This window comes from Rhinoderma darwinii, chromosome 2, assembly GCF_050947455.1.
Source record: "Rhinoderma darwinii isolate aRhiDar2 chromosome 2, aRhiDar2.hap1, whole genome shotgun sequence".
Lineage (NCBI taxonomy): Eukaryota > Metazoa > Chordata > Amphibia > Anura > Rhinodermatidae > Rhinoderma > Rhinoderma darwinii.
In genome coordinates this window covers 12,955,148-12,967,424 of record NC_134688.1, presented here as the reverse complement: position 1 = coordinate 12,967,424, position 12,277 = coordinate 12,955,148, and the positions used below count along the sequence as shown (strand labels likewise).

Here is a 12,277-nt window from a genome sequence, read left to right as displayed (position 1 = left end):
TCCTTATTTTTAATTTTTTCTCTCTTTACTGCCACATACGATGTGATAAGTGTTAAACCTGCCTTCTGTTGTCATATTAGAGACTTTATACTGGCACCACGCTGTATTCTGGAGGTCATGTTGTCATCTCGCGTAGCTCGGACTTTGTTGAATAACTTTGTATTAAACTGCTGTAGTGCATGGCGGGAGATGTAGTGTTTGTTTCTTTTTTGTAATAGACCTCGGTACGTTGCCTGCTGTAAATACTACATCTCCCGTATGCTACTACAGCAATGCGTGGTCTACATGAAGGGAGGGGGGTCAGGAAAATAAGAGAAGATAGCCATGGGCATGAGATCAAACAGCTGGTTTTTAAATCTCATGTCTGGCCATCTTAAAGGGGAACTAAACTTTTTTTTAAAAACTCTTTTGACATGTCAGAAGTTTTGATTGGTGGGGGTCTGAGCACTGAGACCCCCACGCATCGCTGAAACGAAGTAGATGAAGCCCTCGGCCCCTTCGTTACTGATTGGCTTTCCTTGCTGTACAAACTCATAGACCTCTATTGAGCCCATGCACTGCTTTGAGAAAGGCCATTCAGAAACAAAGTGGCACAGAACTCACCTGAGCCCTTCCACTGCTTTGTTTTAGCTATTGTTGGGGGTCTCTGTTCTCAGACGCTATGGCTTTAAAATTTATTTAAAAAGTCAAGTTTAACTTTAGAACGGTTGGTCTCTCAGCCAGAGTAGAAAGCCAAAGAGCGGCTCTTGCTCTGGAGAACTCAGTGACCTTGTATTACATAGTCAGTCATTCATTTAAATAGGTGCTATGTAATACCAGCTTTCACCTGAAGAGGCTGCGGAGCTTCCATTGGTGATCATGGTTTATTGCCGGGGGATTAAGCTGTCAGACCTGCAGCGATCAGCAGGTCCTCGTTTAGGACCAATCTGTATGTAATAAGTATCTGCAAAGTTACGCAACGTTACATTTGGATTATACCTAAATGTTAGCGCTGGATTGCACAATGATCATGAAACGGGTGCACGTTCTACTTGAGTCCGATATTCTGGATGATCCCCCCTCTGCCATAGCTGAAGCCTTGATCTGATGGGTCTCGGACATGGATCTATGTGCTGATCAGCCAGAATACATCATGGACGTTACACAAAGTGAAAGACGTTTGGATGGTAATTAATAACGGCATCCACGCTACGGCCTCAAATCCCTACACTGTCTCCAGTCTCTGCCATCCCACCTCCAGGTTCAAAGGTCTATATCAACCAATCCGTATCAGGCTCTGTCCGTCACATGAGCGTCATGGCTTCCGTTTATGTTGGAAGCTTTGATGCTGTGACTGATCTTGGCGGAAACCGCTCCTGATATTGGGATTTGTGCTGCTTCAAATAGGGCCTGTTCACATCAGCGTTCGCTTTCCGTTCCGTCGGGTGAACCCCGCAACGCAAAGTGAAACCACAGCTTCCGTTTTAGTCACCATTGATAGCAATGGTGACGGAAACATCGCTAATGGTTTCCGTTCGTCACCATTCTGGCTGGTTTCCGTTTTAACGACGGAATCAATAGCGCAGTCGACTCCGCTATTGATTCCGTCGTTCAGTGTTTTTAATAATGCATTGTTAGGCCAGCAATTATACTGAAACGGTCAGCGGCATAGCGTCCAACTGCCGCCGGTCTGCTATACCAGTGCATATATATCTCTGATAGCTGGGAAAGCTGGGTATTTTGCGTACTCCTGCACATTTTTTTTTCTTTGAGTGTGTGTAACCCAGACGGGACTACTAACGGAGGCTTTGAACGCTAGTGTGAACGAAGCCTAAAGCCAGGTTCATGCGTCACAAAACACAATGAATGGGTTCCATGGAGGGAGATTGCTCAGGATTCAGGAATCTGCTCCTATAGTGTAAGCGGAAGAGAACGGCGAGTGAGAATCTGATGTTACCGTGAAATGTGAACTCAGTTATTCAAGACCTGGGGAAGTCAATGGCAGGAATAAAAGATGAGTAAACATACGCCATCGATATCTGAACGGTGGGGGGGGGACGGTCTGACTCCAAATCAGTAAATGGGACTGAGCTGCAGAACCCGGCGAATCTGAATGTGCGGTAACCAATGACGGGGACTCTGCTTGCTGCATCACTGTGGTACCTTAATTTAGCTAATCGGTGGTGGTGCGAGGAGTTGGACCCCCCCACTGATCACTTATTGATGGTCTATACTAAAACCACTTTAATGCCAAGATTCTGGCTGCGGGAAGCTCCATGATCAGATGATATGAAGGGCGGGGGGACTGTAAATAAAGCTATGGGGTAAATGCAGTATGACACGTCTCCAATTCAAATGAATGGGCAGCAGGTTATACATTGTCATGCCGAGACATCCAGGGTGAAAGCTGCTCTTTTAGCTAATAGTGGGGGGCACCCAGCACCCCAACGTTCATATGTCCTACTAGGGGAACTCCTGCTGGTTTTTTTTATTTTCTTTCTTTAGTCCTGGAATAAACTGAAAAGTGTTTGCAGAAACGTGACTAGTTCCTCGGTAATCGACGTAGATTTACTAATCGTGAGTCGTCGTCGTTTGTACGTTATTTTTTATAACGTCAATGCGTTTTCCTAATAAATCTACAGCTGCCGGGAGAGATCACGCCGGTCAAGACATTGCGGTAAATCCTTATACTGTCCTAGTCCGTCAGTCTTAAAAATCAGTTTCAGCGGAAAGCTGGGTGACAACCAACGTGAACGCTGTTACAACGCCAACATTGGACGTCACCCAGCTTTCCGCGACTCCTAAATCTGCTTATGCGATACAAGGGGTGGATAGAATATTCCATCACTGCCACGGAAGACGACTCTAGGGTCTGAATTTACTGGTATTTCTTTTTTTTTTTTCTTGTAAGGCAAATGCGGCTGAGGTTTTTTTTTTTTTTTTTTTATTAAAGGCTTCTACCAAATAAATAGTTCCCTTTATCACTATAATACCGGTTACCGCCATGAATGTGGCTCGTCTTTCTGATCCTTTGCACGGCTATTTAGATTATAATGGGTCGTCTGATACAGAAACTGCAGACGTTACAAATGGGGGGGGGGGGGACTTGGAGCCCGTCAGCCGGGAGCCGCCCACTGTGATAGTATTTTCCGGGTAGGGGTCAGTTCTGATCCCTCGTGGTACATTATGATGTTGGGGAAGGTCCAGAGCACAATGTCATTCACACTGACCGAGCTAGTTCTCCCTGTATCTCCATGTACTGGACTACTATCCCCATCCTCTAGACCTGTAAATTGAACATGAAATGTTTCATATGACCATTGTTCCTGTGAACACATAAGTTGTGCAACTCAACCAGTCATTGTGTGAGATGTGTTAAGTGTTAGTAAATACGTCCGATCCTACTGACGGCTGTAAATGCTCATTAAAGGGGCGCTCCCGCCATATAGCTCATTGATAGGATTTGCAGGTGTCCCTGCCGTAGAAACCTTCCGTAAAAAATAGGACGTAGGATCGTGCGCCCATACTTTATAATGGGAGCGCGGTCCGCAAATGCGGATGACTACGTGGCCGGCCGTGGACCGTGATTACGGGCACTGTTGTGTGCATGGGGCCGAAGGTGTCTGAACGTGCCGTGATCATGCGATGTGTCTGGCTAAAGCTGTCCATACCCACGAGATAATTGCCGGTGGAATCCGCCTACAATCTAATGACCTGACTGTTTCCCCCACATTATCTCCTGCTGGACCAATCAGGGATCGGCATGTTGATTATTGGACGTGTCCGATCCTCTGTTCTCCTGTGAGATAAGTGGCGTCCCCTCTAATAAACATACGGGCTCCGCTGATCCAAGCATGCAATGTTAATGACGGCCTGAATGGATATATAACTATATTAAGCGTGTCCAGTTTCAGACTCCATTCATACTTTTCGGAATTCACAGGGAAATCCACATGAAACCCGTGTTTTTGTGCAGACGCGGCGGAAAGGAAAAGAGGATAGACTATGTTTTAAGTTGGGGACTTAATCGTTGGGGACCCCACTGCTGGGACCCCCACCAATCGCAAGAACAGAGGTCCCGCACCCCCGCCTCATTGACCGCATTGAGGCGGACATTGAATGGAGCAGTGGTCGAGCACGTGCGTTGCTGCTCCATTCAAAGATTATGGGAAAGAAGGAAACAGCCGAGTACAGCGCTTAGCTGTTTCTGTCATTCTCATAGACAATGAACGGAGCAGTAGCCGCACTGCGGGCGAGGAGGAGCAGGCTTTTCGGGACCCCTCTTCTTGCAATCGGGGGTTTCAGCAGTGGGACCCCCAGTGATCAGACAGTTATCACCTATGCTGCGGATAGGTGATAATTGTCAAGTCTTGGAATACCCCTTCAACATTTAATACCACCATTCCATTACTGTCCTTTAAAGGAAATATTTATGTAAATAAAGCTTTTCAATTGTATAATAAAAAGTTCTGCAATTTTCTAATATAATTTGTGTTTCAATTCATCAACATTTTCAGGCTGGGTTCACACTGTTTTTTAGCATGCGTTTTTTGGTTTTGGTTGATTAACTCCCACTGACAAAAATAAGAACCTATCTACAAAAATAAAGAAAAACGCAACAAAACGCTTCTTGTGAACCCAGTCTCAAGATCTCTGCTTATGGTCAGTGAACGGGAACCAGGTGCTGACATTTATTTAAATGAGCAGTCAGACATTGTAGCAAACTCTCAAACGTAAAAAAAAACATCAGCACAGTTCTTCAGCTTCTATAGTGTTTCCATTCCGGGACAGCAAGCAGAGATCTTGAAGGGGTGAGAAATGAAAATATTATCTTCGTCTGCAAACTCTATAAGCCAGTATCACATTTTAACATAGTTTAAGTCTACGAGGCGTGACTTTCCCAATTACTGAGGAACTACAACTCCGCATCGAGCACCGACCCCTTTTCTTCTCTTGATTCTGACCGTACGCTGCGTTGCTATGGTTTCCACTGCCGGACCGGAAGTGACGATTTTAGTCCGGCGGATTATTTCTGCGTCACTTCCTGTTCATGGCTATACGTCAATTATCGCGCAGTGCCTGCTGGGAGCAGAATTAAGGGCATAGTCACGTGGTTTGCACCGGCAGCGCTCGATCAGTCATGCTGGGAGTGCTTATCAGTTTCCCGCCGCCCGCTGAGGGTGTGAGGCGGCTGCAGTCCGGTACTGAGGTGGTATTCAGCGGTCAGCGGTTGGGGACCGGCACCCTGTTCATCGCCGAGAGGTGAGAAGGAAGGAGGTATAGGGTACGTCAAGAAAACTGAGTGACAGCCATATTGTTCATCACCCAGCTTTCCTAGGATCAGATACGGCCTGAAAAACCAGAGATGATAATGATGATGATGACTTACACAATGTTTACATTCCCAGGAGGACGGAGGAGGGTGAATAATTAATATAAGCTTTACTGACCTTCTGACAACTTTTCTCCCGTGTGTCTTTTTTCGTCATTTAGTCGGTTGTCGTGGCTCAATGGCTCCGGTCTTGGCTTTTCCTTGGAGTATCCCTCCATCAGTCTGCACGCCATCTCCAGAGACACCGCAGCGTATCCAGAGGAGCACCTCTATGTGATGGTGAACACTAAGCTGGCAGGTGAGGAGAGCGCTGTTCACACTGGTGTCATGGAATGCTGGGAGATCTCCGCTCTGAAGCATAGAGAGTGCAGCTCTGGAGTATAATACAGGATGTAACTCGGGATCAGTACAGGATAAGTAATGTAATGTATGTACACAGTGACTCCACCAGCAGAACAGTGAGTGCAGCTCTGGAGTATAATACAGGATGTAACTCAGGATCAGTACAGGATAAGTAATGTCATGTATGTACACAGTGACTCCACCAGCTGAATAGTGAGTGCAGCTCTGGAATATAATACAGGATGTAACTCAGGATCAGTGCAGGATAAGTAATGTAATGTATGTACACAGTGACTCCACCAGCTGAATAGTGAGTGCAGCTCTGGAGTATTATACAGGATATAACTCAGGATCAGTACAGGATAAGTAATGTAATGTATGTACACAGTGACTCCACCAGCAGAATAGTGAGTGCAGCTCTGGAGTATAATACAGGATGTAACTCAGGATCAATACAGGATAAGTAATGTAATGTATGTACACAGTGACTCCACCAGCAGAATAGTGAGTGCAGCTCTGGAGATAATACAGGATGTAACTCAGGATCAGTACAGGATAAGTAATGTAATGTATGTACACAGTGACTCCACCAGCAGAATAGTGAGTGCAGCTCTGCAGTATAATACAGGATGTAACTCAGGATCAGTACAGGATAAGTAATGTAATATATGTACACAGTGACTCCACCAGCAGAATAGTGAGTGCAGTTCTGGAGTATAATACAGGATGTAACTCAGGATCAGTGCAGGATAAGTAATGTAATGTATGTACACAGTGACTCCACCAGCAGAATAGTGAGTGCAGCTCTGGAGATAATACAGGATGTAACTCAGGATCAGTACAGGATAAGTAATGTAATGTATGTACACAGTGACTCCACCAGCAGAATAGTGAGTGCAGCTCTGGAGATAATACAGGATGTAACTCAGGATAAGTAATGTAATGTATGTACACAGTGACCCCACCAGCAGAATAGTGAGTGCAGCTCTGGAGTATAATACAGGATGTAACTCAGGATAAGTAATGTAATGTATGTACACAGTGATTCCACCAGCAGAATAGTGAGTGCAGCTCTGGGATATAATACAGGATGTAACTCCGGATCAGTACAGGATAAGTAATGTAATGTATGTACACAGTGACTCCACCAGCAGAATAGTGAGTGCAGCTATGGAGTATAATACAGGATGTAACTCAGGATCAGTACAGGTTAAGTAATGTAATGTATGTACACAGTGTCTCCACCAGCAGAACAGTGAGTGCAGTTCTGGAGTATAATACAGGATGTAACTCAGGATCAGTACAGGATAAGTAATGTAATGTATGTACACAGTGACTCCACCAGCAGAACAGTGAGTGCAGTTCTGGAGTATAATACTGGATGTAACTCAGGATCAGTACAGGATAAGTAATGTAATGTATGTACACAGTGTCTCCACCAGCAGAATAGTGAGTGCAGCTCTGGAGTATAATACAGGATGTAACTCAGGATCAGTACAGGATAAGTAATGTAATGTATGTACACAGTGACTCCACCAGCAGAACAGTGAGTGCAGTTCTGGAGTATAATACAGGATGTAACTCAGGATCAGTACAGGATAAGTAATGTAATGTATGTACACAGTGACTCCACCAGCAGAATAGTGAGTGCAGCTCTGGGGTATAATACAGGATATAACTCAGGATCAGTGCAGGATAAGTAATGTAATGTATGTACACAGTGACTCCACCAGCAGAATAGTGAGTGCAGCTCTGGGGTATAATACAGGATATAACTCAGGATCAGTGCAGGATAAGTAATGTAATGTATGTACACAGTGACTCCACCAGCAGAATAGTGAGTGCAGCTCTGGGGTATAATACAGGATATAACTCAGGATCAGTGCAGGATAAGTAATGTCACATATACATTAAAATGGTGTGAAGAGGGGAATATACACTTATTGAAGTCTGAGATGTTTTTTGTTTTTTTCTTGTAGACAGTGATGCAAAAGATGCCAAAATGAAAGATGAGGCTGGAGAAGACAATGGGGAGGCGGAGGGTGAAGAGGATGATGATGATGACGAGGAGCCAATCACCGAAATCCGGTTTGTTCCTGAGAATAAATCTGACTGTACGTATCACTTTGTAGGACGCAGATCCGGTCATGTTTTCCTTTGTCTCTACATAATCTATAATGTCATGTGCTCTGATTCCAGTGGGGGAGATGTTCTCTGCGATGTGTGACTGTCAGGCCCTGCACCCCGATCCAGAAGATGAGGACTCCGATGATGATTTTGAAGGAGAAGAGTATGATGTGGAGGCACACGGTGAGCGCCCCTTGTCTTCTCACACCATGTCTGCTGTTTCATTTCATAGGTTTTCTGGTCTAATGTAAATAAAACGTATCCATTTTTCTGATAAACCTTGTTTCAATTCTTCATCATTATCAATATCTCTGCTTGCTATCAGTGACCAGATTTAATCTTCTTTGCATTGAGTCTGAAAACCTGTATAGACTTCTCATAATTAAGGATTTGATACAATCGTGTCCTGTCTAGACCATCCCATGTGAGCCAATGTATGAGCCGAGGACCCACATTGTTTAGCGGGAGTGTATCGACCGAATATAACGGACAACCCCTCAGCTGTGTATTTGGAGTGTACAGGTGTTCAGCCTCTAAATGTTATAAGGTATGTTCTACCTCATTGACAGCAAGCAGAGATCTTGAAAGTGGTTAGAAATTGCAGCAGTGGAAAGGTGCTAGAAAGCCCGGCGTGCTTGTATATTACATATGGGTGCTACGTAATACTGCACAAATGTGTGACCAGTAATTGAACGCTGGGGGGGGCTCTTGTCCGAGCCGTACGATTGTTAAAGGGGTCGTCAAGCGTTTTCTAAGACCTTCCTGGAAACTGCCGATCTCACAAAATGAGACATTGTGTATATAGTAATATAATGTCACGTGACTGCATTGTCCAATGGCTGCTGCAGCGTGTTTGGTCACATGACATTGCGTCACTGCCGCCGAAGATCAGCGGTCGCGTTCATTAGTACAGCTGCCGGCACCAGGTTAAGAAAAAATGCTTTTTGGCGCTGCATCTTTGGTGGACGAGCTCCTGTGCACTGTAGTAATGGCCTTGGGGCCGTCTTGTCCGGTTTTCTGTAGTTTAGGGCCCCGGCTGTCACCTCCGGACGTCTTGCACTTCATCCACTTTACTGAATTGGCTTACGGCAGCGATTGGCTGATCCGCTCTTATTCGGATTTGTCACATATAATTTTCTCCAGTGATTGCAGAACTGGACGTCCTGCGGATATCGCGTTGGGTTCGCTTCTAGTGATGGAGATGAAAGATTTGCTTCACAGGCACTTCACCAAGGGGTTAATTTACGCTTTACTGACAGCCTGACCCCCCCCCCCCCTCCTTTCAGGGGTTCACAGTGTGAGAGATGCCAGAAGGAAGAGGAGGGGGATATTGCTGAGCAGGCTGGATCATAGTACAGAGAAGGAGAGAACACACTGCAGAGTCTGAAGGGGGAGAGATCACACATTTAGGCACCCTGCCCGTGATTACGGGCACTGACGGGCAGCCGCATTTGCGGGCTGTCCTCACATATAAAGTATGGGCGCACGGTCCGTAAAAAGCAAAAAATAGGACTTGTCCTATCTATTGCGGAGCCTTTCTATGGCACAGACACCTTCCCGTAAATATGCGGAAAGGTGTCTATGGGCGATGGAAATGAATGGGTCCGTAATTACGGATTAATTCTTTGGTCGTGTGCATGGGGCCTTTGGGAGGACGACGCCGACGGCAAGGAGGGGCGGTGACACAGGCAGCATTAGTGTTTGTCAGCACAGGGGCTGTATTGGAGAAAGCAGTACAGGGATGAAGCTGTGCTTATGCATCAGAGCTAGTGAAGACAGCAGCATCCTGGAGTAACAGAAATCACATCCAGCATGTATTACTGGGAGAGACACATCTGCAGGAGATAAGTTTGAGACTAGGACCAGGTTATACATTTGGGGGGGCGGGGGTCTAAATGCTGGAATTAAGATTGCATCCTGAAAACTAGTGCAACTTTTTTAGCTCTAGGTAACCACTGACATATAAAAAGGCATGCTCTGGAAATTTTTATCCACCGCATGCCCCATTTCTTTTTTGCAGGTAAGTGATGAACATGCAGATTTTATTACCTCTAAAGGGGTTTTTACACTGGACGGTTATCGGGCAGACAATGGTTCATAGGACGCTCGTTGCCGATAATTGCCCTGTGTAAAAACAGCAGCGATCAGCAGATGAACGGGCCAACGCTGGATCATCTGCTGGTCGTAACGGTTTAAAAAAAAGTTAAATATTATAGTTGTCGGCAGCGCATATTGGTGTGAAACGGGGAGACGCGCTGCCAACGTGATCATAATGTATGGGGACGAGCGCCGATCAACGAGGTCTAAAAGACCCTGAAGTCACAGCACCCTCCGTGACTAATAGTTCTGTACCCCGTGCTTCCTCCAGAACAAGGACAAGGCGACATCCCCACGTTCTATACGTATGAGGAAGGCTTGTCCCATCTCACCTCCGAAGGTCAGGCTACCCTGGAGAGGTTAGAAGGCATGCTGGCCAATTCCATCGCCAATCAGCACACCATGGCCGGCGTCCGCACCGACAGCTCCGCTCTGGAATACGAAGGTAATCTCAATGACGGGTAAAGCCACAATGGAGAGTAGAAAAAGACTGGAATTGTAGTGACTCTGGAGTGCTTGTCTGCATCAGGCAATGTGATTATAGTCCTTACATCGGCTTAGGCTACATTCACACGATGCAGAATCCGATGTGGAAAATCTGCCTCGAAACTGCGGGTCAAATCCGCATTTAATATTGCGTTTTCCGAGGTGTGGACTTTGTTGCGTCTTTTTAGATTTCCAAATGTTAAAGGAGTCTAATGCAGGCGAAGACTGGAACATCTGTGCGGTAATTCCTTTTATTTCCTAGATGACATGGATGTGGAGTCTCCACCCACCGTGGCCGGACAGTTTGAGGACGCGGACGTTGATCACTGATGGGTGACATTGAGGTAAGCACGGTGAGGTTCCTGCCAATCAATATGTGACCGAGATGAAGGAATCAAAAATACCCAAGAGCGGGATACAACCAAGGAAGCCTCCAGGCGTGTTACCCAGGTTAGATCTAAACCCATAGCCCCAATGCCTGCAAGACAAGACTGCCGATCACTCACTCAACTTTTATAGGGGATCTCTTGAATGCACCCCAACTTTGGACCGCCCCTAATAAAGCAGCTCCTGCCCTGGTGGATTCAGCCTGGTTATGTTTCACATGTTAAAATTAATTGGCATCATATAATACCTGTCGCACAAAGTGAAATCAAGTGATCGCCAGTGGGTTCAGAAGCTAGATCGCAGTGATCGACTGATCGCCAAACTGACTTTTTTTTTAATTTTTTCTCCATATCCTCTTTAATATTTGATCATTCTTTGCACTGGCATAAAACGCATAAAATTTCTGCACCTCCTTTTTTTATTTTTTTTTATTAAGTCCCTTAGGGCATAACATGATTCATCGAGGCCAGTCTGAAAAGGATCATGTGATGCAGTCTAACTGGTTGAGGGGCATCATGTGACTCCAGGGAACCAGTTAGATCTGACAGTGCCAGGTTTTATGTTATAGTATAAATGATCTGATCTATTTGGCACCAGTCATTGCATTTTAACCTCCCCTCGATTGGTCCGCACCATCACATGGCATTTAACAGCCGCAATGTAAATAATATATAATGAATCTCTGCTGTATCATCAGGTGCAAGAGGAATCGCCATGAACGGCTCCAATCACTGTGCGCCGCCGACATCGTCATTTCATTAGACTTCAGTCATTCCAAGAATAGTCCGCGTCGTGGACGCACCGCGCCGATTCATAAGCAATCGTTTTAGACCTGATTTAACAGCAGCCGCCAACTGTGGCTGATGAATTCCCAATGACCCCGAATGACCAGACCTGGCGCGACACCTTTTTAGTTTGTTTTCTCCACGTCCAGGACGACGTCTCCTGGGGCAAGACGCCGGAGTTAGCGATGGTAGAGCCGTGCTAGGGCCTTCGTTTCCAGTCGTGATACTTTTTTGCTTGTGGCACCGGATTATCTGCTTTTGTTTTTCATAACCCGCTGGACCTTTCTAATTTGGAACCCGCTTTGTCCGTTTAATAGGAATTTGGACTGAAACTGAGCGCTTCTCACTAGAACTTGGCTGTATGTGTAAGAGTTCTTAATATCGTCTAATAAACTAGGTTTTTGTATCAAATGGTGTCGTGTTTCGTGATGATGAAGGTTATGCAACCCTCCATGTTGGGCAGGGGGGAATTGTATGCGATCTTATCGTAAAAAAGACGATCCTGTGGAATTTTCAATCAATCCCATAGTATTACATTAGCTTGATATCTAACGTTATCACATTAGGACGTGTTCAGACCATTGCATGTACAGTCTATTCATTTCAATAGGAACGGTGCAATGCTTCATTTCTCCTGTGATGGCGCTGTGGTGGAATTAAACACTTGCTGCCAGTCCCCTACAGATTACAGGTGATCGCCGAGGTTCCCAGTATCAGTACTGCGTGTGATCAGATTATTAAG

The 12,277-nt window shown here is 45.5% G+C and overlaps 1 protein-coding gene across 1 annotated transcript; it reads left to right on the top strand.

Moving 5' to 3' along the window:
• The first annotated feature begins 5,041 nt into the window (after positions 1-5,041).
• CLNS1A (chloride nucleotide-sensitive channel 1A) lies at positions 5,042-11,946 on the top strand. Its single transcript, XM_075851365.1, has 7 exons — positions 5,042-5,241; positions 5,473-5,609; positions 7,633-7,767; positions 7,853-7,963; positions 10,149-10,322; positions 10,626-10,707; positions 11,448-11,946. Exons 1-6 carry the CDS (start codon positions 5,120-5,122, stop codon positions 10,691-10,693), a joined length of 747 nt encoding a protein of 248 aa, XP_075707480.1. The 5' UTR covers positions 5,042-5,119; the 3' UTR covers positions 10,694-10,707; positions 11,448-11,946.
• Positions 11,947-12,277: the final 331 nt, after the last annotated feature.